This window comes from Varanus komodoensis, unplaced genomic scaffold (genome assembly GCF_004798865.1).
Source record: "Varanus komodoensis strain SLA01 unplaced genomic scaffold, ASM479886v1 scaffold3, whole genome shotgun sequence".
Taxonomy (NCBI): domain Eukaryota; kingdom Metazoa; phylum Chordata; class Lepidosauria; order Squamata; family Varanidae; genus Varanus; species Varanus komodoensis.
Genome location: NW_025335761.1, coordinates 56,516,545 through 56,544,383, shown reverse-complemented (window position 1 = coordinate 56,544,383; position 27,839 = coordinate 56,516,545). Strand labels below are relative to the sequence as shown.

Sequence of the window (27,839 nt, the reverse complement as noted above, 5' to 3'; positions counted from 1 at the left end):
TTCGCCCACCTATATCATTTCGCGGCACGTTTTCTTGCAGTTCTTCGCGTACGAGAGGAAGAAGTGGGGCGGCACTCGTCTCGGCAGTTCGTCTCCTTTCGTGTTTGCAAACAAACAAGCGCCCGTTTCTTCCCGAAGTCTCTGGAGAGAATGAAGGGGAGTGTCGCTTTCCTCCCCGACCCACTCCTTGCTTGTTTGGCGTGGCCTCTAATGCAAAGTATTATGATTAATATTTTTGCACTTTGCAAAAATCCACTTTTTTGCATGATGCAAAACCTCTTAAGTACGCATGTGTTATTTTGCAAAAGCAAAAAATTCTTTACGAATGCATTGCTGCGTTTGCGCGGCCGAGGGGGTGTCCCTTTGCAAAGCTTTAGCAGAGTTTGCATAAAGGAGGGGGGGGAACGCCCGCTGGATGTCTGGACGTAATAGCCACAAGGGCACACCGCCACCTTTCTCTTCCAGCCCCTGCAGCAGCCGGAGAGTTGGGATCGGGACGGGGGGAGGGGAAAGGATTTACAAATGCAAAGAAGCAGCTGAGGACGCAACAGCAGCTGCCGCCGCTGCCCAGAACAGAAGCCCTGGCAGGCTGGCGACTGGTGGGGGTGGCGAGGGGGGAGGCAGGCGGATGGTGTCGGTTGTGTCTGTTTAAATAAAAAAGGGGAGAGCTGGAGGGTGGGGGATTTGCCAGGAGCAGCCGCCGCCGCCAGACGAGAGTCGCGTATCCTGGTCGCAGAGGCGTCAGGAGCAGCCGCCGAAGCGGGCGAGCTGGGTTGGGGCTCTGCTATTGTGCGCGTCCGGAGAAGGCGAGAAGAAAACGCGCGCGCACCCGCTCACACACACACACATACGCGCGAGAGACAGACCGACAGACACACACCGCGCAGAGGGGAAAGTATCGCGAGAGCGCTCTGGCTAACAACCTGCTTCACAACACACGGGAGCGCTGCTCTGGGTTGCCAGCAACAAGAAACAGCGCACGGAGCGGCCCGGGAAGGGGTGGGGGAAGGAGAGCGGCTACATCTGGCGGAGGAGCCGCGGGGACTCGGGCACATGCCGTTCTCCAGCGGCACCCTCGAGCAGCACCCGCGCAGGCTGGTAAGTGGCGGCGCCCCCTTGGCAAAGCCTGCGTGCACCTCCCCCTGCCTTGAAAGTGGCGCGCGGGGGGTACCGAAACGCTTCTCAAACTAGTTGCACCCCTTCTCCTGGGAGCCGGGGGTCCTGCGCTGGCTTTGGACGGCAGCTGGGATGCGCGTGGCTCCGTCCTCCCCAGCCCGGGCTTCGTTTGGTGCGTCAAACGGCGGCGGCGGCGGCGGCGGCGGGGGGCGCGGGAGGGCGAGCGAGAGAAGCCGAGCGGATTGTCTTAGGAAGTTGTAGAGAACTGCGGCTGGGGGTTGCGTAGTGTGTGTGGGGTGTGTGCAGTGGAGGGGAGCATCTGAAGGAATTCCAGATCTAGGATGCGACAGGAGAGGTTTACAAAAAGGGAGAGAGAGAAAGTTTGCAAAACTGCGAGTTCAGAACTTTCTTTCCTCTTCCTCCTCCTCCCCTCCTGCTCTTGCACTTCTTCAAAGGTCAGACTGCGTTGTCCTCCATTAAGAGCAACGAGTAATAAGATTGTTATTTAAGCAACTTTCCCAGGGTGGTGGGGAGGGAGCATAGAGGCGGCAGCATTGGGAAGAAGGACTCGGTTTAAGTTTGAGATTTAATAGATGGCTATAAATGGGGAGGGAGTTGCTGGAACTTTAAAAGGCAGCACGCTGTGGTTGGCTGGTAGCGAGATTTGAAGTAACATATGGCATTAAAAGGGGCACAGCTGGAGGTAGCATTTTCATCGCAGTGAAGTCAGAGCAGCTGACTCTCCAGCTTGCGGTGTAATTAGCAAACGGAGCACTCCCTCCCTCCCTCTCATGCACTCTTTCCTCTCTCTCTCTCTCTCTCTCTCTCTCTCTCTCTCTCTCTCTCTCTCACATGCAAGCATTCTTCCATTTCTGGCTAGCAAAAACCCCTTCATTTCCCAGTCCCTGGGTTGATCCCACCTCCACTGCAAAACCAAAACAGAGCAAAATGAGAAAAGCATGAGGTCTTCCAGAACTTTTTGGGGAGGGCCCATTTGCTTCCCCTATGAGCCCTTCCATTCCGGCTCTGCAGCTGTTCAAGGTAAGAGGTCCGGGAAGTTGCTGTCAAGTTAAAAGAGGCTTTAACTGCAGGTACATTAGTGGAGGATAATAGACTTTTCTCAGATATGTTTCCTTATAACTGCCAGGACAATCTATGCATTTGTGCACTCATGCGCGCACACTCTGTATAGTTTCTTTCTCAAAAGGGCAGGCAACCTTTATAAAGGCTAGAAGGGTACATTTATGACTATTAAGGCATGAAGTTAACCCTCTGTCTGTGGAAAGTAGGAGTGTGCAAAGTGCATTCAGATTTTATAAAGTAGTCGTGACGCTACCCTGAAGTTAAAATTTCTAGGAATGCATGAGACTCAAGCCTTTTTCTGTGAAGCTTTGAGCAACGTTAAGACAAAAGGTTGGAGGCAGAACTTCTGAGGAGCTCTGCTTAGAATTGAGCTTTCCCTGTTTTTGAAGCAGGTGCTCTGGCATGGGGGGCTGTGTGTGTGTTCAACAACAACAACAATTAAACAAAAATTACAGGCAATTAACAGTTGGACTGTTATCTCCAAAGCTCCAGTTACCCCCCAAGCCAATCTGTTTGCTTGTTAACAGCTGCTTAGAGGCCCTGTGGTTTATAATAGCATTCAAGTTTTTCCTGTTTTGAACAGGTTATGAAGGAAGAATGGAGTTCCCAGACCATAGCCGGCAGTTGCTGCAGTGTCTGAGTCAGCAGCGTCACCAGGGTTTCCTGTGTGACTGCACTGTTTTAGTTGGAGACGCTCAGTTCCAAGCCCACAGAGCTGTTCTCGCCTCTTGTAGCATGTACTTCCATCTTTTCTACAGAGACCAGCTAGACAAAAGGGACATTGTGCATTTGAACAGTGACATCGTCACAGCCCCAGCCTTCGGCTTGCTGCTCGAATTCATGTACGAAGGCAAGCTGGAGTTCAAGAGCCTTCCGGTTGAGGATGTGCTGGCTGCGGCCAGCTACCTTCACATGTACGACATTGTGAAAGTCTGCAAGGGCAAGCTGAAAGATAAGGAGTCTTCTGTGGACGAGAGGATGAACGGCGGCAGGGCCCTTGTGGAGAAGGATGGGGCAGTGCTGGAGAACGGAGCACCCCTGGGACAGCAGCTCAGCCCGGAGAACAGGCAGAAATCAGTTGCCACGGAATATGACAGAGCAGCCGGGAAAGAGAAAGGCAGCAGTGGTTACCCAGGCTGGTCCTCTGATCTTACAAGTGTCGACTCGGTGTTGGCTGGGGCAGAATCAGACACCATGGCAGCTGAGAAAACAAGAGCGAATGTCAGTAGTTCGGTGGGACCTTTGTCCCGAAGGTCTCTTAAACGCCCCTTGGCTCCGAGTGATATAGAGTGTGCTTTAGATCTGTCTTTCAAGCCTGTGACTGGGAAGGAATCCTTACACCCCTCCTACATCTTTGGACAGCTGGCTTCTGACAGCCCGGAGCAGGGATGTAAACCCCTTGTCAAAGAGGAACCGGAGTCCCTGTCGGATGGGGAGGACCCAGAGGTCAGGAGCCCAGAAAGCCAGCATTTTGGGAGTTCTGCCAAGAGCCTCATGGCAGGGCTAGGAAATGTGTTTGCAGCAAATGGCGATGCTCGGATGCCCGACGAAGACCTTGATCCAGAGAGGGAGGCGAGCGAAGACGACCTGGATTCTTCCGACATCTCCTCCTCGGGCCTCTTGGCGCCCCCTGGGCACATCTGCATCTGCCCTCTCTGCAGCAAGGTCTTCCCCAGCCCACATGTGTTGCAGCTGCATCTCAGCTCGCACTTCCGTGATAAGGACAGCTCGAGGACCAGGCTCTCCCCGGACGGCTCGGTGCCCACATGCACGCTGTGCGGGAAAACTTTCTCTTGCATGTACACCTTGAAAAGGCACGAGAGGACTCACTCGGGGGAGAAGCCCTACACCTGCAGCCAGTGCGGCAAGAGCTTCCAGTATTCCCACAACCTCAGCCGCCATGCGGTGGTGCATACGAGGGAGAAGCCACACGGGTGCAAGTGGTGTGAGAGGCGGTTCACGCAATCTGGCGACCTGTACAGACACATCCGCAAGTTTCATTGTGGCCTTGTGAAGTCGATGGTGGTTTGAAGGGGGTCGTTTTGAAGAAGGCAGGCCGTCGGCATCGGACTTTCCGCTGATGAACGTTGGGCGAATGCTGGCGTGAAAGGGGGAGGGGGAGAAAGTGGGTGTGTCTACATTTCAGGGGGCAAGTATCCTTGGCCCACACTCGTCTCCCGTCCCCCGACTCACTGTAGCACCCCCGACTCACTCCAGCAGCTTATCCTTAGCAGTGTGCTTGTGTTTCTGTGTGACAGGTAAGATGAATATTGATCTGCGAATTGTTTAATCCAAAGCCCTTGGATGAAAGCCGATTTAATCTTGCTGATTGACTGAGTAGGTATGGGGAATGGTTTCTGGTGATGCAAAGGTGTCGCTTGCAGGGTGCTCTTTTACAAAGCTGGAAGTATGGTAAAGGATCCCCACTGAGAGAGAAGGGACAAACCTTGATCAAAAGTGCACCTTGGGTGGAACAGACTGTAAACTCCCCTTCCCACCAAATTCTCTTTCATGCATTACAGGTGCCTCAAGGAGGCAGTGTAGGGTGGTTAAGGCCGCAGTTTTCCGCCCACTCTGAATGTAACTTCTTCAGGGGTGCAATCCTATGCGTGTTTAGACAGAAAACAAAAGACCTACGATTCCCAGCATTCCCCAGGCAACATACATAGGATTGCACCCCAGTTCAACTTTTTAGTTTTAATATGTTCCAGGCATGTAGCATTTCAAAGCCGTGCATGTGTGTGAATGAGAGATTTCCAGAGCAAACCTCACATTATTTATAACACAAGTCTGAAGAGAAATGTAAGTTTAGTGTGCCTCTGGGGGATGGTGGAAAATCCTTATTATAACTCAGGCCTGAAAATCAATATAGGATAGTCTGAAAAATTCCCTTTTATCTTTATTAACAGATGGTAAAACTTTGTCTTTGAATTTCTTTCTGCTGGAGCAACTTCACCTTGCTGCTATTCCTGCCTTTGAAATATGTTTTTTGCCCCTATCTGAACTTGCTAGTCTGGTGAATCAAAAATGTTTTTTTTTCCACCAGTGCGGTATCCAGTTCACACGTTCCTGGTTTGCAGGGTTTGTGTGGACTGGGCACCCTGTTGCCACAGTGTACTGGACTTTCCATATGATGTTAGGCCTCTGTGCACAAAATTCTGCACATCTAAATCCTGCGGTTGTGAACAGTGCAGAAAAGGGCTGCGTGGATGGTGTCAGAAGGACTTACTTGGGTAGGCCTTGGTCTTCACCAGAGGTTCATTGTGCCATGGGAAACTTGACATGCCACATAGGTTAATAAAAGCAAAATTTCCTAATTCTGTTTCTAACAGAAGCACTTTTTCTGCAAGTAAATTCCCCCTGGGAGCGAGATCAGTCCTTGCAAAATGCGACCACCGTTGTCCCTTATCCCAAGGCACCAGTCGGCTACAGATTCTCCTTCATTGTGAATGATAGGTTTGATGTGTGCAGTTCAGGGAGGGAGGGGAGTACGGAAGCTGTTACCGAGCACGGGTTCGTTTTGCAATTGTGGCATCTTGCACCCTTGTCAGTGACCAGGTGGAATGGTCTGCAGCCCATTTTCACTCCCTTTTTCTAACTTGTCTTGGACCTCGAGGTCAGAGGTCTGCTCCCCATTTCTGTGGCTCACTTGTGGGCAGCATGCGGCCTCACCGTTTCTGCTGCTTGCTGTCCCTGCAGATTTTGCAGGAAACGGTGCTTTCCCACAGCAGACCCACAAAATTGGCACACATTGCTTGCTTTCAAGCTAAATGTGGCACTTTTGAGCCTCTGGTGGTTTGCTACTAACCTTTTGTCCACCACAGGCAGTGCAGTGGCAGAACTTGGGCCTCTTAGGGGGATCCAGGGCTAGAAAATAGTCCATGAAGCATCCGGATCTGCTCAGCAAGTAGCAAGGCTGTTTGCTTGTGAAAAGCTCCCTTCCTGAGGTTTAGTTGAGGGTTGCCAACTCTGAACTGGTGCTGTCTATGTGGTGGTCTATTTAACAGTAGCTAACAGTATGTAGCCATTGTGGATAGTTATGGCTAATGTCTTAATTCCAAACTTTAGCAAAACTAGCCTTCCTGGTGTTTAACTCTCAGGATGTCTGACCACTGGCTGTGCTGGTTAGAGTTGATGTCCAGAAACATCTGGAGGGCACCATGTTGGAGAAGGTGATGCTAAACAGGAGTAGACTGGACGTTTTGGCTGAGCAACCCATGCCTGGTTGAATTGCACCAACCCGTTAACTTTCCTTGCACACATGTAAGTGTTTGTGTAAGCTGGTATGCTCTTAGTTGTACAGCTATGCTTACACTAAGCATGCCTGCTTGCTTTTACGTGCACATGGGTGCACTTCTCCCAGTTCTGCTCGTTAATAACCGTTTGGGTTGGCTCTCTTAAGAGCACTGGCAAGTTGGAGTCTGCAAAATGGGGAATAGGGCACTAATAGGCCGTGGAGCTCAGAATCTTTCCTCTGTTTTCTTTTCATCACCCGTTGGAAACTCAGCAAAGAGATGGGCCCTGCCTGACCCCTGGAAGGGAGCACATCTGGCTGGAACAGCTGGTGGAGGCCAGCCTTGGGGTTTCAAGGAATGGGGCGGTTCCCACGGAATGGGGCCTCGAGGAAACTTTAAAGGAATCAGATGAGCGAATGGAGGTGACAGCTGGGAGTTACGTTAGAATGCCATTTCCTGCAGGAAAAATAATACGAGGTTTTTGTAATATGCCGGCAGTTTAATAATGCTTCCTTAAAAAAGAGAGAGAAATCTTCCCTTTTCCAGTACCTAGGATTATTGTCTATTGTGTGCTGGAAAACTGTAGTCCTGTGCGGTGTGCCATCCCCAGCACCAGAAAGCACTTGTGCTAAAGGAAGGGGCTTAGCTACATTAAGGGAGTGGCAAACTTTTGGGATGGATGCTGTCCAGACAGCCATAGGATGGGTTGGGTCCCTGTTCTGACCTTGGAAATGTCCTCCGGCCATGGGATTCCCTCACAGCCCATGGCGTTCTTTTTACGATAGCTCTTGAAGTCAATGTGACTAAGGATTTGGGGTGCTCTGGGTGGGGGGGGGGGGGGGGGACGGGTGTAGAACTGTTCTTGTTCCTTTCATGGATGTTAACTGTTCATTTTTACAGGTCTTATGTAGCCAAGGTCTACCAATCTGTAAATAGTCCGCTTTCTATACAAGTAGATAAATGTGGCCAGGCAAGCATTATTGCAGTACTTGGGTTGTGTGTGGGGGGCATATTTTTGTGAAGAGAAACTGAAATGCTCTACAGTTAGAACAAATCTGGGGGCTTCACGTGTTCCTGCCTAAAATTCCAGAGTGTGTCTTAACGTACTTATGTGATTAAATATCAGGTTTTACCTTCTGATACTCATTTAAAAACAACTGCTCCCCACCATTATTGGTTGAATATATTTATTTGGGATATCCAAGTAGTGGGGCTGAAAGATTGCTAGCTGAACCCAATTTACTGAGATTTGGGGTGGTCTTAAAGAAAATCCATCTCTTGGCATGTTTAGAGTTTAATAATTTGGAAGCACTGATTTTTTTATTTTTTTTGTCCTAAAGGACAGCAGGTGATGTTATGTTGAGGAGGAAAATGTCCAGCATTTCCCTTCAACTACTGTGGCATCCCCACAAAAGGAGGAGGGAGATGCCGCCATGGGAGAATATCGTGTCCAGTCAAAGCCCTACTTGATTTTCGCTAGTGGCTCTCACTACAGACGAGGCAAACCTCTGAAATTAAGAGACTTGCCTCTTCAGCTATAGGAATTAATACAGAGCACTCTCTGTGTGAATTCTTTCTCCCTCCTATGCGCTTGTTTCCATCTTTGGTTCCTAATCTGTCCATTTAGGAAGTATTGCTATGAAGGAGCAATACAGACATCAATGTAGCACCGCTGTTTTCTGTGGGCCATGGGGAAGCGGAGTGGTGTGGAAACCAGCTCCTCTTTGTTCAGATAACTGATCTGTTGCAAGCTCCTCTGCACATATAATGTGAAAACTGTACTTGTATTTATGGTATGTCTAAATTGCATTCATTTCTTGCTGTACACATTTTCTTGGTAACACATGCAAGGCGTGTCTGAGCACCGTATGCCTTAGATATGTGACTTATGGTACTGTGGTTACTTCATGTGTTTTTTTTCCCTCGGATTGGAAATAGCACTGAACAAAACCTTCAAAAATTAAGTTATTTCTTTTCTGTTTAAATTTTAAGTTATATATTTTTTCCTCCTGATGATACTTGATATAGTATTTATTAGATTTTTTTTGTTAATGGAATGCTTACTTCAGAGCTTTTTCAGAATAACAAGCTTGAAATCTGTCATTTTAGCTTCTGTTTCTTAACACGTTTAAAAACTGAGCGAATGGACCTGTGAGATTGTGTATTGAATGTGGCACTGTGTGGGGTGTCTTCTTTTGCATTTGAGTATAACGGACAGAGGAACTCCCCTATGGAAACTCCGGTGCTTCCAAAAGAGATCCTCTTAACTCCAGTATGATAAACAGATGTGTTGTCATGAACGGGGCACCACAGACAAGTGTTACACACCTCAGTCTCTGGATCGGAACTCTGGTTTGTTCTTCCTTCTCTTGCTACTTCTAGAAGGATTAAAAATAAAAATAAAAAACTGCCATATGTGACACTGTTGGAGTCACGTGGTGTAATAAGAGAGTTCAAACAAGTTTGAGTTTCATTGATTCCTTGGAACTTCGGGAATGGTCTGGGCTGCAGTGAACAAGGCAGCAGATGTGTCCAGCTTAAGCGAATGGCACAAGCGTCTGTCGTCTTTCTGATTGTTCTTTCTCAACCTTTGTAGGTTGATTTAAAAAAAGTTTGCACTTTTCAGTTCTTTTGTTGTTTGTTCTTTGGGTTTTTTAAAGGTTGCAATAGTTCTGTGCATGGGTTTTTAAGGTCCTTTACATAAAAGTACTAAAACATTGCACACATGTAAGCTGGTTTGTTTATGCAGCAGCTGCTCTGTCTCATGGAGAGCATAATTGGAAACCTTTAGGCTCCGTTTTGGTTTTGATTTGACCGGAGTTGGAATTTTACCTTAATACTGCTTTACTGAAACAAAACACTGGATTTGTCTTCTACTCCAAACTGATACTGTGAAGTTAATGTTTTGAAAGGAAAAACAAGAAGAGAGAAATCAGTTATTTCTAATTACTTTTAATCTTGGCGCAGTTCAGATTCATATATGTATATTTAAAGACACTAATTTTTGTGGGAGAATTTTTATAGTATACAGTATGTAGAAAAGCTATTGGATTGAACTATATTTTATAAAAAAATGTTCTTTCACTGTTTTATAGTGAACTATTCCCCCATTTCCCTCTCTGTTAGTTGTATGCTCTGTTTAGGCTAGGTTTGACAATCGCCTAAAAAGAATGACTTGGACAAACTTCCCTTAGTATTTAGTTTCCATGTGGAGATCATTTTGTTTGCCCCCCCTTTGCGCAATTGTGTGTTGGTATTTGCTGTTTTTAAAAAAGAAAATAAAAAACTGTGACAATCGGTGATTAGAACTGCTGTCTATTAAATAAAACAGGTTAGCATTACCAACGAAATCCTTTTTGTGTGTTTGTTTAAAATACTTTTAAGTAACTTTCCAAAGGTGTGCATAAAGAAATGATGGAAGGTACAAAGGTGACGTCAGGTGTCTGGTTAGTAAAGGTCCAATGGCCGTGTCCCGCTTGCACGCATCCAGTGCGCGACCCGAGGTGCCGCGAGGGCAGTGTCCACGGTGCTGGCACCTCGCATGTCGTCTAGAGAGCCATTTTCAGTTTTCGAGATGAATCACCAGGGAGGTTGATGGAAGGAACCTGCAGCCCAAAAGAGAAGTGGGATAAGCTGTCCGGACTTCTCGCTACCAGCATTTCTCTTTTCCTCCCCAGGGCTCAGTTCCACCTTTCCATGCCAGCTGCAGGGGGGCAGTCTACCCTGGATTCCCAGTTCCGGGGTTACAGGACCCCCAAGCTGCTGCTACAGGTAATCCTGTGGCTTCCCAGAACCATGAGGTGACTACCGGATTGCACTCTTAAGAAGTGTTTCCGTGAATCCTCAAAACTGTTCACATTGTTAAGGAAAGACTGCAGTGAAGTGTTGCAATAGCTGTACAGAAGGTAAGGGGAAACCACCTGGAAGGGAAGGCACACTTCCTTATACTTGCCAAACTAACCAGTTTTGCCAGCAGGCACACTAACGGTCTGTGAAGAAAATCTTGGTATATGTACGGGACCTTGTGGGGGAAACAGAAATAGAGCGAGTCAGAAGGGCCATCTAGTCTGACCCCTGGCTCCATCTGGCTCTGCTGATGACATGAAGATTTAGGACTTGATAGGTTGATATTATGGACCAGAAATACTTTAAAACTAAGAGGAAGCACTGCTGGAAATCATGGAGGGTTGACCTTCGCTTGCTGAGGTGACCCCAGGCACGGCCACCAGGGTGGCAAATGCTTGGGGATCTGCTGAACTACTGGAAAGGGTACGGAAGAGCCGTGCTTTTTGCATCTTTGCAAATTGCAGTCCTCTTGCGTGTGCTTGTGTGTGAAATTTTTGGTGATGCATTTCCTCTTCCGGAGGGATTTACAAGTTTACCACCCTAGGCACCAAGTTAAAAATTAGGATTGGTGTCTTCCTGGAAGAGACTAGCACACAACATTTGAGTTTGGCTACTTTGTTATTCACCGTAAATTGCAAAGAACTGATCTGGTGTCGGCGCTGGACTCTGAAGGGCCCTAGGACAAGACCCCTCCACAGGCCGCTCCTTCGCGAAGTCCGTCTTCTCACCACCATAGTCACCAGCTCCTGGGCGCCTCCTTCAGTGGTACCGCTTGCCTGCTCGACAGGTGAGCGATCCAGCAAACAACTGGGTGGAGGCATCCGCCGCTCGTGCTCTTCCCCACTCCAGAGTGTGAGAAAGGCAAGCAAATGGGTTTCAGGACAGAAAAGGAGTAACTCCAGAGCACTGTTGTCCAAGGGCTCCTGCCGCGGTGTGGGCAGCTGGCAGGCACTCTGCCTTGCCTCCCCTTGATGCTGGCCCTGAACTGAGGCCCCAACGAGCGATGTTCTGAGTAGGATTGGATGGGGTGGCATTCGCTTCCCTCAGCTGAAGAAACCCATTCAGTCTTGCTCTTAGCTTCCTGTTTTTCAAACCAGTTGCTGAATCATGAGCACGCCTGTCGCTGCTGGGTGACCTGCATCCTTAGCTGTCTTGGATGAAGGCCCTTGATTTTATGATTCTATGAAATCTTTCTGAAATTTCCAAGTACATGAGCTGCTGGGGTTTCTCTTGCCTATATGTCTGTTGATATTTTCAGGGCAGAATTGCAGATCATCTTGGCACATGCAGGTCCCTAAACTCACATTTGCTGAGAATGCAAATCTGGGGAAGATGGAGATGAGTGGCAGGAGCGATGCCTTTTTGGAGTACCTCCTGGTGGTGGGAATATGTCAGAGGACTTTCTCAGTTTCAGTCTAAAGGAGGCTGCTCTGCAATTATTGACTGGATGCAAACAATAAATGGCGTGTCAGAGTTCAGGTGCACATGCAGTGCAGCCCAATCTGCATTGAGGGAGGTATTAACACTCTTGGAGACGGGGGAAAGGCAGAAACTTCCCCCTTCCGAATCTTAAGTGGGGCAAGGCCCAGTGGCATGCCGGCTGATGGGAGGAGAATGGAATGGAGTGTCTTGGAAAAGGGCATGGCTGGCTGGAACCCTGCATTTTTCCCTCGCCCCCGCCCCCACCAAAAAGGTTTTCGTTCAATTTATCAAGCTATTTCCACAGCATGACAGGATCAATTTGACTTTTTTGTGCTCCTGGGTACTTGACTGACTGTCTTTTGTCCCTGCTTCTGAGATGCAGCAGCTGAGGCACTGCTTGGATTCCTCGTATCCCGGCAAAACCTCACTTTTCATGTCATTGCCCCGGAACACCCCCCCCCCGCCCCGCACAGTGCCACCTCCAAATTTGCGCTCGTGACTTCGCCACTGCGGCTGGGAGAGGGCAGTCTGCACTTGGAATACCGGCTCCAGCCTTGGAACAGATTTCTGAGGTAAGAGCTGGGACTCCGAATTACCCAATGGCTGTTCAGGCAGCATCCGGCATCCACGGGATTGTGTCCTTAACTTTCTAGCTGAAGAGCATCCAGTTCCTTCATCAGGGCCTGACTTCATGGTGTTTTCTGGTTCAAATTCTTTGCAAGATTAAACATGGGTCTGTTACTTGGTTCCCACTGCTACGTTTTCTTTCCTCCGTCTCTTGGTTCCATTACACAGCCACAAAGTGACTCGATGGTATGGCAGAACCGTGAAAATGCTTGAGTTTTTCACTGTGGTTCATTTCACCATTTCCACATAATACGACACTTTCCTTGCTCTGAAAGAAGCTTCAGAAATGCTTGGGAAGCACAGGAAAAGCCTGATGTGATGCACAAGACGGGCAAACGAGGAATCGCGAGGAATCGCAAGCTCACAAATGCCTTGCATAGAGAAGACCTGTGTTCCTTTCTATCTGTTGGGTTACCTGCCCAAGCCGGGCTCCTATAAAGCCCCACACACCCTGAGACACGTGTACTCCATGAGCATCATTTCATTCATTAGCCACTTTTCATTATAAAATAGTCCCAAAGCAGATTAAAACCAATAAAATGCAATAAAACCATATAGCATTGCCAGAAACTGTGGGACGCTAGTAACACACAGTCTCATCAGTTTTCAACTTCATTTTCTGTTTTAGCTTCTTCGTCACTGAACACCGTTCTTCTCACAGTATTTTAGGCCAGGGTGCAGAATTTGCTGTTCTTATGTCTGTCATCCATTTTTAAAATATGCATACATGATATGCATGATATGATGTAAGCCGCTTTGACTTCTTTGTAAAAAGGAAAAAGGCAGGATATAAATCTCAGAAATACATGAATTTGTATATCCATAACAATGGATGCATATAAACATTCTAGCAACTATATGTAAACTACAGCAAAAATACACCAAATCAGTATCCATTTGAATGTGGTATCTAAATACCATCCATATGAATATTTAAAATACTGTAAGGTACCATTGTGTTATTGTTTATCCTTCCAATGTTGTATTGTCAGTCTTTTAGCTATCAAAAAGGCAAGACATTCAATTTACACTGACAAGTTGTTCAGGTCCGGGATTTTTCTTGTGGATCATTAAATTGTTTTAGATAAGTCTGTGTCTCTGTGTTGTCTGCTCATATGTTGCATGTGTTTTTTACAATGTATGTTTCAGGTTTTAATCTTTCTAAACTGTCGAGACAGCTTCAACTACTGAGCAGTGGGAAAATTTAATAAACAAATAAAATTAACCAGTGAATTTTCTTCAAGAATGTAAATGGTTCAAAGGAGTGTGTACATAAGTGGACGTTCAAGACTGTTCCAGTATAAAATTGATCTCTCTAAGAACTTCCTTGACGAAAAGAAGTGACTTTTTAGACATCGCCAAAACATGTATTTAAGAGAAGCATTAGCTGAATCACATCACTAGCAATTAGCTGAATTGGCAGTCTCCTATTAAAGAGAGGTTGCAGAGTCCTGAAGCTGTGAAACAAATGGGATTGTTTTGAGCAAAGAAAAACCCAAGAAAAACAGCCCAAGATAGACACAAAGCAATGATCCACTGATCGGGCTTTTTTAGTGTCCACCGCAGCTACTCAAGGCTGGGGACCCTTATTCTTAGGCCTATTCCATCCCACCCCTTGTATGCCACAAGACAGTCAGGTAAGGAAGGGATAATGGCAGCAGGAAAGGATTACACAATTTTAACAGCTGATTGTCCTCTCCACACTGTTGCCCTGCTGGTCTTATGAGGAAAATATGGGGTAAGGGAAACTCCCTTGTCTTTACATCTTGTTCTCTTGCCTTCGTAGAATCCCAGAACTAACCTGGTGGGTTGAACCTCTAGATAAAGCTGCTAAAAGAGATATTTTAAAAATGCGCTCAGAGGTATATAAATCTGTTCAAGAAATGTATCAGTCAATGCCTCATGAACAATTTACAATTCTCGAATGTGGTGAGAAGCAGTGCTCCTTCCGAATAGCTTGTTTGAGAGAGGCACAATCACTCTGCACATGCCCAGAGTACCTTTTTCTTTGACTCCATCTTCTGGGCTGCTCACTGTGGTTCTAGAGAGAGCTATGCTTGGATCATTGAAACTGCAGAGTTTTATTATCTCAGGACGGCAAGGCGGTCAGGCACTGCCCCGAACACTGTGAAGTCCCCAACCCTCAACCCTGCAGCTTGACAAAGGTCTCCTCAAGCAACTGACTGGCTCTTTTCATCCCACATTAAAAATATTTGCTAACCCAGTTTTAATTGAGGGAGCCAAACAATTTGCTGATTGTGATCTTTCCTCCCCCTGTTTGGTTCTGCCACCCGCCCCTTCGCACAGCTGCACACTTCTGTACACGCAGCTGGCACTTGTGTCCTTTCCGAGGGATTCACCCTAGAAAATTAAGACTTGCCAACCTGGTTTGAATGAAACGGCAACAAAGGGATTGTTAATATTCTTGGGTCTTGACGTGCTTCAGAGTGACAGCTTCTGCAACATCTCTGTAAGAGGAGGCCGGCACAAGCTGGAGGAGGGCTATCTGGCCGGTCCCCAGCCAAAAACAGTTTCTGCTGGCCAGAACTGATGGTGTTTCCAAAGGCGAAGGGGTCGCTTGTAACAAAGCAGCGTTCAGTCACCTGCTTGAACTCGCCCTCGCCTCTTCCCGTTGCTCTCTGCAGGATGGCTACTTTTCTTGGTGACAGTGGGGCCTTCCTAGCATCCAGACCACCCACTCACCCACCCACCCCGGCTTCTGTTTACTTCCAGCCAGTCCTCTTTTCTTTGGAAGTGGCTCTTATGGCACCAGAACGGTAATGAAATAGAAGGAAATGTGTTGCAATCTTCTTTATTAGAATGCCTTGGGAGACATGAAAAACACTTAGCTGGCCAGAGATGCCAAGTGGCTTCCTTGTGCCTTGGCTGGATGCCACTGCATTTGCTTGAAGAACAAATGAACTCTCTGGAGCAGACTAGAAGTCTATTTTGTCTAGGTATGGTATCTCTGTATTGCCTTTCAAAGACTAACCAAGGCTGTCTGCAGAAGGTGCAAAGCAGAAACAGATAAAGCCATAGTAAAAACAGTAGTTACCTTCATATTGTAAATAGCTGAGTTAAAAGGATGTGTTTTGACCCCATTTCCGGAACGCGTGCAGAGTGAGGTGGCCTGCTGAAAGTCCATGGGGCGTGCAGGTCACTCTAAGAGAGGGTCTCCTCGAAAGGGCATCTCCTGCTGCTCTTAATAACCAAGCAGGTTCATGCAGAGATAGGCCCCACTCAGATAATCAAGCCCTAAGCCATGTGGAGAGGTAAAGCTTAACATAGCCGTTCTCTGCTGTTCTTTTTTGCAGTGGCAAACAAAACCCCCCGACGTGGAGTGAGTAAGCAGGGCATCGTTGCAACGGCCCCTTCTTACTATATTTATATCCCACCTTTCCTGCACGGTGGAACTTGAGGTGGCTACATGTGGTTCCCAGGTGGTCTCCCCTCCAAGCTCAGGCTTCAGACCAGAATCTGGGTCCCCAGCAAACCCTAGCAACTGGCATTCAGATGCAATTTTGCAGATCTGCCAATCTTGTGTGAGCTCCTATAAAGCTTACAATTCAAACAGTAGAGTCTCTAACCTGGTCATCTCAGGAGAATGTGTGGAAATCAGACATGTGAGTCATAGAGGTCTAGAGCTGTGGCTTTTTCTCCTCCTCTGTATCGAATTCTGTGGTTAACTTTTGAGTGGACACTCCTTTGAGCTGTGTTTTGCATGCTTGGTGAGAAAATGCCCAAATTGAGAAGGACTACAATTGTATGTATGTTTGTGCACGTGTGTCGTCCCCGAACATATTCTGGGTGTGGTCTTGGGAGGCCAAAAAGGTTGTGCATCTAAGTCTTAAGACTTCTAGGTACTGGAAAGTTATTCTCACAAAGCAAGATAAATGAATTTTGTGTCTCCGAGTTGGATGCTGCTGAAGATCTTGCATGGGCTGAAATACAGGAGTGCAATAGTGTCTCTCCAATCTCCCCAGACAGAGTTAGCATTATTGAAATACCCTGGGGGGTGAACAATGAGATGTTTGATGCAACAAGAAATGTTGCAGAACTCTGTGTGAAGCACAAGTAGTCAGTGAGAGCCAGTGTAGTAGTTAAGACCGTGGGTCTGGAACTGCATGAGAGACAGCTATTCCCTCACTCAGGTATCCCAGATGACCACTGAGAGCCCGTGTGGCGTAGTGGCTAAGAGCACAGGACTGGGACTCAGGAGATCCGGGTTCTAGTCCCCACTCAGCCACAGAGCTCACTGGGTGACTTTAGGCCAGTCTCTGACTCTCAGCCCAACCTACCTCACAGGGTTGTTGTTCTGGGGAAAAGATTGAGAACCAGAGGAGAATTATGTACTTTGAATTTGTTGTAAGGAAAAAGCAGGATATAAATCTAATAATGCAATCGAATACATTTTATGTTTCACTCAAGGGTCTTAAAAGAGCATCCCAGCCACAGTTCAGAACTGCTGACTACTCGAGGGGGAGGTTTCTTGTCACTGGGGAAAGGAGCTCCCTCCTTGCCATGAAAGGCACTTAAAGTGGTAAAAATGACAGTGACCCTGACCGCCTGGGTCCTGTGTCAATCAGGCAAAGCCCAAGGAAAGCCGGGGGTATTTCTAAGCTTTCTGCAGTTGGAGAAGGAAATAGACCTCCCAAGGAAGGGGGTTCCAGAGATCATAGGAAACTGGCTCATACTGTGTCAAGCTGTAGGTCCATCTAATTGGCCCAATATTGATGGGCTGTTGGCCCAATATTGTCGACATTGACTGGCAGCTGCTCTCTTTGGGGTTTCAAGCAGGATTTTTTTCCTGGCCTTTTCTACAGTTGCCAGGGATCAAACCTGGAACCTTCTTTGTGGAAAACATGTGCTTTTTGAAGGGCTGTGGTTTCTCATAGAGTCTAGAAGCTGCCACCACCAAGAAGACCCTGTTTTCTATGTTTACACCATCCTCTTCCTTCCTGGACAGCTTATATTGCATGGGGTTCCCACGTAAGAGCTGTGGCCAGAAATATGATGATTCAGAAGGAGAACAGTGCTGTGACATTTGGTGGGGGCTTGGCCCAGGCCCCATGAAGTCATGGGGGAAGGCACTTAATCTGTCCACTGAGTTCAGGCTTCCTCAAATAAGGTTCAGAATATTTCACCACTGATCTCACCACGGACTGATTTCCCAAGAAAGCCTCTGACCCAAAATGTAGGTATGCGTGCATGCACGAACCTTTCTGGTGCTTACTCTTAAATATGGCCCCACAAAAATGTTCAGGATCACACTATCTGCTTGATAGTTCACACCTTATTGGAATACTAGGGTTGCTGTATGGGTCTGATGAGGACTGACCTCTGGAACCGTGTCAGACAGTGAAGTTGTGTGAGAACTACCTTAGCCAGGTGATATCCTTTATGATTTGGGTGACAGATGTTTGTGTAGGTCAAGAAAATTGAACTCCGAGCCCATGGGCCTCACGGATTGCTGTAAACCACCCAGAGAACTTTGGCTATCGGGTGGCATAGAAATTAAACAAACAAGCAAGCAAACAAACGGTTTTATTCTGTAAACCACCCAGAGAGCCATGTGGCTATGAGAGGGTATACAAAAGTGTTAAACGGGCAAAGAAGCTGGCCCGTCTCCACTCCCCCCTCCAGCTCTTTGGGCTTCCACAGGTGGCCACACCTCCTACCTAACCACAGGTGTCTTGGTGGATTCCCGGCCTTTGCACAATTCCCTCTCCCCCAGTTTTAATACATCAAAATGCTTCTCCACAAGGCACAGGTGCTGACAGAAAGAGCCCAAAGTTAAAATATGCTCACAGTCATGATTCTGCTGCTGTTGCCCTGCTTACCGAAGGAAGGCAGCTGGTGCAAACTTACCAGAAGCGGAATGCCTTGAAAGAGGTTGGACGCCCCAGATAGGGAGAGTCTTCCAGGGGAGGGCTGGGGCTTGCACACGCCTTGCGCACAAACGCTCAAGCTGCCGCTGCTGGCTTTTTCAGCAGGCAGCAGGAAAAATGTTTCTGGGAGATCCTGTAAGAGTCATTCCCAATTCAAGAAGCTGCTGCTAGGCTAGACTGGCAAACAGCCCGACCCTGTACATGGCAGCATCCTGTTCCTCCGCCCATGCAACTCGTAGACTCCCACTCCAGCCCCGCTTTGTCTCCCGGCTCCCTTCTAGGCTTCCCCAGTTCTCCTTTATGAATAAGCCCTTTAAACCACAGAGCTGCTCTATTCTAGTTTCCCTAAGAAGTCCTGGCATCTGGACAGATTGCATTCCTTTGGACCCTGTGATGGAAAGAATGAGCGCAAGAACAAAGAGTCAGATGCTGAGATCTGTGCCCAGAAATCTGATATCTGAGCCTGGGTATATGGGTGAGCTGGACTCCTAGTGCCAAAGATGCAGACCTCAACATTCGGGGCTTAAGGAGGCGATAGCAGCAACACCACTGCGGGATGCCCCAAACTTTTGGCCAGCATCAAATAAAGCAGCACGTTAAATTATTCGGTTTGTTTTATTTAGAAATACAATGAGCTTGCTTCAGTTTGGAGTTTTTGGAGGGTAGGAACAAGCTGTTGAGGCAGGGTGGAAATCTTGGTCCCCCACCCGAAAGGAAAGGAAAAAAGTGCAGTTTCAATACTCCACATTTTCTACTGGCTGCTGCTACTTTGGAATTTCCCCACCAACTTCCCACCACTATTCTGTCTTCTTTCCTGGATTAGCCTCATGGGCAATCTTGCCTAATCCGGGATTGTGGCGTGTCCAGGTTGCTGCTGGAACACCGTGTAACGGATGAGTTTACGTGCACAACGAAGCTACTCAACCAAGAGAAATAAGCAAAAGGTGTTTGTTTTGTCTTTTCCTTTTTGCAAAACGTGTCGGGATATCATTGCAAAGCAGAAACTGTTTGCAAGACCGCCAACATTTTTTCTGAGACTTTGGGCTGGATTGCATTTTAAAAGTTTCTTTCCCCTCCCTGTATCCCGAAAATTTGGGGTTGGTAGCAATAACTGAAAACAATTTCAACCTTTTGTCATGGAATAAAAAGAAAATTATATGTAACACTGGTAGGTTTCATCTTCTCTCTGCCTAAAACTTGAGAAAGGAATAATTTTTGAGGGAGATAAAAGAGAGAATGCATAGATGCTGCAACACATGTATTCTATTTTGTTTGTCCCAATATTGTATCTCTGGCTAGACAGGTTTTGCCATTGCAAATGTGCAGTCAAAAACCTGCAAAACCTGTTTTGGCCAGATATGAAGAGGGCATAGTGTGTTTCTTGCCTCCGGAGAGGTTATTGGAGCTAAGCAACACATCTGGAAGGCAAAAGCTTGGGAAAGGCTGCTCTACCCTATAATTTTCAGTTTCCCTGGGCCAGGAGGCATCCGTAGTAATTTAGCACCTGCACAAGATATTAGTCGTGTGTGGAACAGATGTTCTAATATTTGGGAAGCAGAGGAAAATACATAGTTCTCTCTGGGTCCAGGGACGTGAACTCTGTCTTGCTTATGCACAAACCATCCAGAGCAAAGTCGCAGAGCCTGTGGCCATGTGATGCCAGTTCCCATCTGCACCAGCCAGATGGCAAGGGATACTGGGACTTGTAGTCCAGCAACATCTGGAGGGCCAAAAATGTTGCATTCCTGGTATAGAGGTTTTTTCCACAGGCCACTATATTAATTAATTTAATGTATCCCTTCCCTTTTTCCTGCAAGGACCCAGGCCAACCTACATAACAAACTGTGGTGGACAACCCACAGTTCACAACCTAATCACAAACCACAGGTTCTCTTCATGGGTTGTTTTTGCTTGATGAGCCATAACTTACTAGCTTAGTGAGCTTCAGACGAGACAATAACTCGCATATCAACAACAACCAATGGTTCCACGACCATCCACACTCAACCCTCAAGTGCAGACTATTGTATTGTCTGAACCCAGCACTGAGAATTGTCTACAGCATCTCCCTAGTGTTTCAAGAAGGAAACGTGTGTGCAAGCATGTGTGTGGAAGGGCTACATGATCCCGATCCGAATTGCCCTCTCACGGTTTCTTGGCATCATGGTTTTCTTGGTCCTGGTCCACGTGCCTGTATCATTTCAGCTCTTTATCCGAGCCGACCTAAGGAAAGACTCAAAGTCAGTTCACCTTGAGTATAACCATTAGTTAAAGCAATTAAACCCAAAGGGTGAGTTAATGGGCAGTGTCAAACATCCTGAGAAACATCTGGTACAATAAAAGTCTGCATTTTCATTGAATGAATAATTGATACACCTTTCTTTGAAGCTGGGTTTGCTCGGAAAGCGGAGCTCGGTGGGCGAGGGCACCTCACTCCGCAAGGCGGAGCAGGAGGCCTGCGTGCACCAGGGGTGGGGGGACCTGGCAGGAGGGGGCTGTTGACCTTCTGTCTTGCTTGTGGGATCTCTTGGCCAGGGGTCACCCTCAGGAGATGGACCCCTCTTGTGTCTGGATGAGCTTGGTCCCCTTTTCGCGCTTTTCCCTGCCATCGTAATCTGTTGAAAGGATATAAATGTTGCTTGGGTATGAAGTGGGAAGCAAGCGAAGCGTATGGTGCAGGGTGTAGTGGTTGGGGCATACTGGGAGTTACAGGACTTTATTCTGTTGAAACGTGCATAGGATGGTGACTTTCTTGCCAACTCCCATACAAAGCTGCCTTATACTATGGCAGGGCATTAGTTCCTCACACTTGGTAAGGTCTACCCGGGGCCTTCCAGGGTTTCAGGCAGGGGTCTTCTCTAGCCCAAGAAGCTTTCCAGGGACTGAAACTGGAACTCCGGCATGCAAAGCAGGTGCTCTGTGCATGAGGGACAGCTATTCCCTCACTCACGTATCCCAGATGACCACTGAGAGCTGGTGTGGCGTAGTGGCTAAGAGCACAGGACTGGGACTCAGGAGATCCGGGTTCGAGTCCCCGCTCGGCCATGGAGCTCCATGCGTGACTTTAGACCAGTCTCTGACTCTCAACCCACCACACCATTGTTGTTGTTGTTGTTGTTGTTGTTGTTGTTGCAAGGATGAGACTGAGAGCAGGAGGGGAATTATGCAGCCCACCTTGAGTTCTTTGAAAGGAAAAAAAAAAGACTAGGTATAAATAGAAATATAATGATAATTTCAGTTGAGAAACAGGTGGAGGAATGCAAGCCAATTTTGCACTGTGCTTCTGCAAGAGAAAGTGATGCTCGCTGGCTGACACTCCGAAATGGTCCCTTCCGTACTGTGTCTGGCAGCAGATCTTGGACAACTGGAATCAAATTGCAAACATGCCAGTCCCACTGCTGTTTTCACGGATTGCAACTGCACTATGGGTACAGAGAAGGCCGATAGAAGCATAGGATTCAACTCCCCCACACCTCTGAAACTGGGCCAAAGGACCAGGGGATCTTGCTGAATGGAGTGAGCTATGCTGGGGAAGGGAGGGGGAATCCCTGAAATTTGGGCAGAGGGGCCTTCTCGGAGGGCGAGGTACAGTCAGGTGGCAATGTGATTTTGATCGCTGGAATCTGTTTATCCAAGGCCCAGTACTGGACATGATGCTGAAGGTACAATTGCCCTTGAAGAAGCACGAGAATGCCATTGAGTATGAGGGGGTGTCACACGGAGGTGGGTAGAGGCCTGTTCTCCCCTGCAGAGGAGGGCAGGACACGCTCCAACGGAACAAAGCTCAGGGAGCCAAGGTTCAATTTGGATGCCAGGAAGCACTTCCTGACAGTCAGGACCCCGAGGGTGTGGAGTGGGCTTCCACGGGAGGTCGCTGAGGCCCCATTGGTGAGGGTGTTTAAGGGTAGGCTGGACATGCACATGGTGGGCATGTCGTGAGTGGAGCCAGCTGGACCTGGGGGTCAGACTAGATGGCCCGGGAGACCCCTTCTGACTCCCTCTGTTTCTATGTTTCTATCAGACTTTAAGCCAAGTTGGACCATCTACTTCAGAACTGCAGACCCTGCCCGGTAGCAGCTATTCAAGTTTGCTGGCTGCCACGTTTCCACCTTATTTGGAGATGCCGAGAACCAAAACTGGGTTTTTCTGTGTTCAGATCATGGGCTCTGCTGCAGAGTCATGACTTTCCTCTTGCAAAGTACTTGCAGGGTGCACTTGAGGCTGCATTCCTGGCTTGGACCCAAGAAGTGCCCCCCAGGGATGGGAGGGCCTCACTCAGTGGAGCCATCTCTGCTCAGATGTGGAGGGTCCCCCTCTTGGCAGGGTCCCTGACACTCTGTGGAGCATTTTCATGGTTCTGGGGGCCGGCTGCTGTGGGGAAGAGGAACAGAGAAGCTACCTAAGTCTGTATCTATGTGCGGGCACATCTCCTTAGAAGTCCTCCTCCTCCTCTCTCTCTCTCTCTCTCTCTCTCAATCTCAATCTCAATCTCAATCTCAATCTCAATCTCAATCTCAGTCTCTCCCCCCTCCCCCCCAATCCCACACACACTTCACAGCCAACCAGACCAGCATGTGTGTGTTTAGTAAAAGCACACCTGGCTTTTTCAGCCTTCAAAGGTTGGAGCATTTTTTTGTCTGGGGGCGAAAGGAGACTGGTGAGAGTGTGTGTACAGTATGGAGAAAGCAAATATAAGCTTTTCCTCTGTCTGTCTGTCTGTCTGTCTGTCTGCCTTCCGTCCTTCCGTCCTTCCGTCCTTCCTTCCTTCCTTTCTCAATATATATCATATCTTTTTCCTGCCAAAGTAACTCACATAATCCTCCTGCAACTCTCCAACTGATCCTCATAGCAACAACCCTGTGAAGTAGGACAGGCGGAAGAGTGAGTGACTGGCCCAAAGTCGCCCTGTGGGCTCCATGGCCAGGTGGGGGCTGGCGTCTCCCGGGCCCCAGTCCAATACTTGCGCCAGTATGTGCCGCTGCTGCAGCACTCGCCACACTGTGCTGACTGTCCGCTCTAACAGCTACAAGTCCCTCTCCTCCAATTGGCAGGAAATTCAGGACATTAGAAAGGAAGCCCTTTAGATAACGCACCATTTATGGCCTTTGCTACTGCAAACGGCGGCATGGGCTATTGGAGCAGACCTCTTTAGAAAAAGATTGAAGGGGGAACTTAGAAAAAATTGCAGATTTGGCTCCGGTTTTAGGTGCATGGAACTGGGTTTATGGAAGTTCCCATGTCAATTCCCCCACAGCCCTGAAAAAGGTACCCAGAGGGCCAGGAGACCCTGCTGAATGCAGTGGGCTACACTGTGGAATCCCTGAAAAGTGGCCAACGCTCTATCGCATGCAGAGGAATGGCACATAACGTGGCCGGCCGGCTGGCCACCTGGTTCCCTTTCTCAACACTCTGCTACAAGACGCGGTACTGAAGGCAGCATTTCTCTTGCAGAAGCCCTAGTGCCCCATCCGGCCTTTTCCCTTCTTGCTTGGAAACATCATGCATGTTATTAGCAGAAGGCAGATCCTGGGTCCGATCCACGGAGAAGAGGGCTCTCCTAAGGACCTGTCCATTAGCTGTACGCAGCCATCCGGGTTCGGAGACTGTACATCACCGAATGTCAGAAAACAACTGTGGGAAAGAGCTATTATCAGCCCGACCTGTTTGGGAGTCATGAAGCATTTCTCTGGCCACAAATGTGGGGAGGATGCTAGGCAATGGCACGCTTTGGTTTGATCCCGCAGGGCTTTTCTTATGTCACAGGGAAGAGCGCGATAGTTCCTAAACTCAGCATGGAGCATGCCACATCACCCTTTTCTTTGAGGCGCCCTAGGAACTGTCGGAGATAAATAGAGTTGGATGCAGAATTGCTGATTCACTCTGTGAACTGCTGTGTATTAGGGAATATCAGGCACTGAATGCCAAACGATGCTCATGACACAAATTAAACCATTGAGGATAATGGACTGGACAGAAACGTTGGCAGCCAGCAGCTGATGTGAATGAACAGCTTCCGCAATGCATTGAAAAAGAAAATATTGACTGGAATTGAGTCACGGAGATAATAGGGAAGCCAATTTCCCAAGGCCTGCAGAATGGTCAGCAGAGACAAGCTTATGCACTTTGCTTCAGCCTTTGTCTGTCTTTTACATCTGTCCCCTTTGATTGGATCCAGCCAATAACACGGCAAATTTTGGGATGCAGCAGGGTTTGTGGGTCTCTCCTGCGACTATAATAGGCGGGGAGCTTCTCCAGTGCCGCCCCCGTAGATGGCCAGAGGACAGAACTGCAATTTCCAGCTCAGCAGGTACCCGGACGGGCCCCAAGAATTCCACATGCTCCAAACGTGTCCGACTTCCACTGACTTTCCTGGGCTGAGGCATTTATTGCTCAGGTAGGGACTGGATTGCACTTAGATTGCCCCCACACAAGCTCATCAGAAAAACACACCTTAAGATACAGTAACGATGCAGTTAAAGTTTTTACTAACTTGCAGCCAGAGTGGGTTGTCAATTTATTTATGCTGTAAGCTGTCCAGAGACGCAAGTAATTGGACGGCATACAATTTTTTATAAATAAAAAAAAAATAAAATGCAAATCATGCACCTTATTTCTAAATACTTTTAGGAGGTCCAATTTCAGCTTGCTGGAGTGCTAGTGTTGTTTAACAGAGAATGAAGAAGTGAGTTTGAAGACCTGTTCAAAACATCTTAGGGCCCAACTCCATGCATGTTTAAACCGGGGGCGGGGGGGGGGGGATATGCGGGCTGAGGAATCCGGTGATTGTAGGATTTTTTTCTATCTAAACATGCTATCCCTCTATAAGTACCTCAAAGGCTGTCACAGAGAGGAAGGTCAAGATCTCTTCTTGCTGATACCAGAGTGTAGGACGCGGAATAATCAATTCAATCCAGATTGAGGTTGGACATCAGGAAAAGCTTCCTCACAGTCAGAGCAATATGGCAGTGGGACCAGCTGCCCAGAGAGGTGGTGGGCTCTCCCACACCGGAGACATTCAAGAATAAACTGAACAGCCATACGAGTGGGAGAGTGTAATGTGGTGTCCTGCAACAGCAGGGGGGTGGACGCGATGGCCTCCGTGGCCCCTTCCAACTCTACCATTCGAGGACTCTATGCACTGGATTGCACCCTCTGGGAAACTTGGCTTCCTTGTTTGTGAGAGTGGGTGTTTGCATAAGGACTCCTGGGGATGGGTGGGTGAGAAACAGACATTATGCAAAGAAACTGTAAACAACTGAGTGCAGGAAATCATGAATGCATAGCCAATACCTCATGTAGAAAAGCTGTGATTATACCCACTGACAGAGGGCCTGGTGGCGGGTGATTTGGGCTCCCTGCATTACAGCACCCTTGTATTACAATAATCCAACTGGAAAATTACCAGAGCATGGATCACTGTAGCTAAGCCATTCCTCAGCTTCAAGATTTGTGACATACATTCAGATTAGTTTTTCCGCAATTAGCAATGGAAAGAAGCCTTGGATATACCTTCTGCATTCAAACTCAGTTGAAGATCCACAAACAATTGCCTTCATTCTGCCAGCTAGGAGCATCAGGGCAAAGGTGATCACTCGGCTTCTGCGTTATTTTAGTTTTTATTCAAGTCACACAAACCTGCGTAGCCCTCGTGGAAGCATAAAAAAGGGGAAATCGTTCATCTCTGGCGGGATCGGGGGGGGAGCCCGCTAGAGTCAAGCAAGAATTATAGTTCAGAGCCTTATTTTTGTGGTGTTTTTTGTTCTCCAAGACTGCCCTGGCACTCTGCCTGGAGATGTCTTTTCTTTTTATGCCACTGCTGCTTTCTCTGTTGCACATCTGTCTGTCACTGGAGGAACAGCATGCTAAATCACAAGGATGTTTCCAGATAGGGAGGTCAAAAAGTGGGCAAACAGATAAAAACCACAGCTGTGAGATGCACAACAAGCAGCGGAGAGGCAGGCTGGAACACTCACCATTTTGAGCCTGTCACAAACGTGCCAAGAGCGCTGCATAATTCTTGCCACAGCCACACAGCCGGAGGGGCCTGTGGTGACGTGGCTGCTTATTTTGAGTCTTGCCGCCTCGTATGGCTCCCTCCACCTGCCTCTAGGTCTTGCTCTCTGCTCCCTCCTTTTCACCCCTCCCCTCAGAGTCCCCCCCCTCGGTCCTTCTCCCCTTTGCCTCCTTCCTGCAGGAACACCCCCTCTGCAGGCCCCACTTCCCTGGAGCAGCTGTTTCCAGTTGCCTGCAGCTTTCCCAGATGCCTCCTTCCTTAGGCTGGGCTGCCTGCCCGCCTGACCCCTTTCTTGCATTAAAGTAGCTCCATCAGTGGGATCCAGAGACCCTTCTGATGACTGGGGCCGGGGAACTCACTCTCACCATGTCTCCCTTGGCGCTTCACATACCGGGTTAGCTTTCTTTGGGAGCGCTGTGCCAAACGTGGCTTGCACCTCTTTCTTGGAACACGCTGACAGGGGGAAAACGGCTTTACAAAAATCGGAGGAGAAGAATACTTGTGAGAAATGCACGTGGGTGGGTGTGGCCTTCCTTCCTTAGGAGGTGGCCAGGGCATGTTCTGTCTATGGCTGCAGAAGCATCTTTCTGGCCACCTGCAGCCTCCCTGGCTGCTCTCACTTCAGTTAAAGCCCAGGGAAAGGACAGACATCAGGAAGTTTTTCAGATCAGAAAGCATGGGCAGCAGGGGAGGCTGCAGAGCAACGGTGAGATGTACAAGAGGGAGAGGAGAGGAGAGGAGAGAGAAGGATGGATGGATGGATGGACGGATGGATCACAGCACCATTTTTGCAGCCATTGCAAAGGCCCAGAAGTGCCACCAACATGGCAGGAGCAAGAACAAACACAAAACTCTTAGGTACAAAGAAAGAAGCCGTGCTAAAATACTGAATATGAGTCAGCCATATGATGCAGCCGCAAAAAGGCAAATGCTATTTTAGGCTGCATTAATAGAAGTATCACTTCCAAGTCACGTGAAGGACTAGTTCTCCTCTGTTCAGCATTGGTCAGGCCTTGGCTGCAGTACTGTGTCCAGCTTCGGGAAGCACAGTTGATGAAAGATGCAGACAAACTGGAAAGGGTTCAGGAGAGGGCAGCAATGACCCGGGGACCGGAAACAAAAAGGTGTGAGGAAAGATGGAGAGAACTGGGCATGTTCAGCCCTGAGAAGAGAAGACTGAGGGGGGACATAGAAACATAGAAACAGAGTGAGTCAGGAGGGGGTCTCCTGGGCCATCTAGTCTGACCTCCGGCACCAGCCGGCTCCACTCACGACATGCCCACCATGTGGACGTCCAGCCTATCCTTCAACACCCGCACCAATGGGACCTAAATGACCTCTCGTGGAAGCCCATTTCACACCCTCGGGGTCCGAACTGTCAGGAAGTGCTTCCTGGCATCCAAATGGAACCTTGGCTCCCTGAGCTTTGCTCCATTGCAGCGTGTCCTGCCTTCCTCTGCAGGGGAGAACAGGCCTCTACCCACCTCCGTGTGACATCCCCTCACATACCCGTATGTCGCCAACATAGCCCCTCTGAGTCTCCTCCAGGCCGAAGTGACCCAGTTCCCTCAGTCTCGCCTCATACGGCATCCCCTGCAAACCGGCCAC

The 27,839-nt window shown here is 48.2% G+C and overlaps 1 protein-coding gene across 1 annotated transcript in view; it reads left to right on the top strand.

Annotated features, from left to right (window-relative positions):
* Window positions 1–1,033: 1,033 nt before the first annotated feature.
* ZBTB42 (zinc finger and BTB domain containing 42) overlaps window positions 1,034–27,839 on the top strand; it is a 43,044-nt gene continuing 16,238 nt past the window's right edge. The window contains exons 1-2 of the mRNA XM_044436034.1: window positions 1,034–1,098; window positions 2,783–4,457. Coding sequence (XP_044291969.1) covers window positions 2,797–4,230 — 1,434 coding nt within the window. The 5' untranslated portion in view covers window positions 1,034–1,098; window positions 2,783–2,796 and the 3' untranslated portion in view covers window positions 4,231–4,457. The remainder of the gene's footprint in view (window positions 1,099–2,782; window positions 4,458–27,839) is intronic.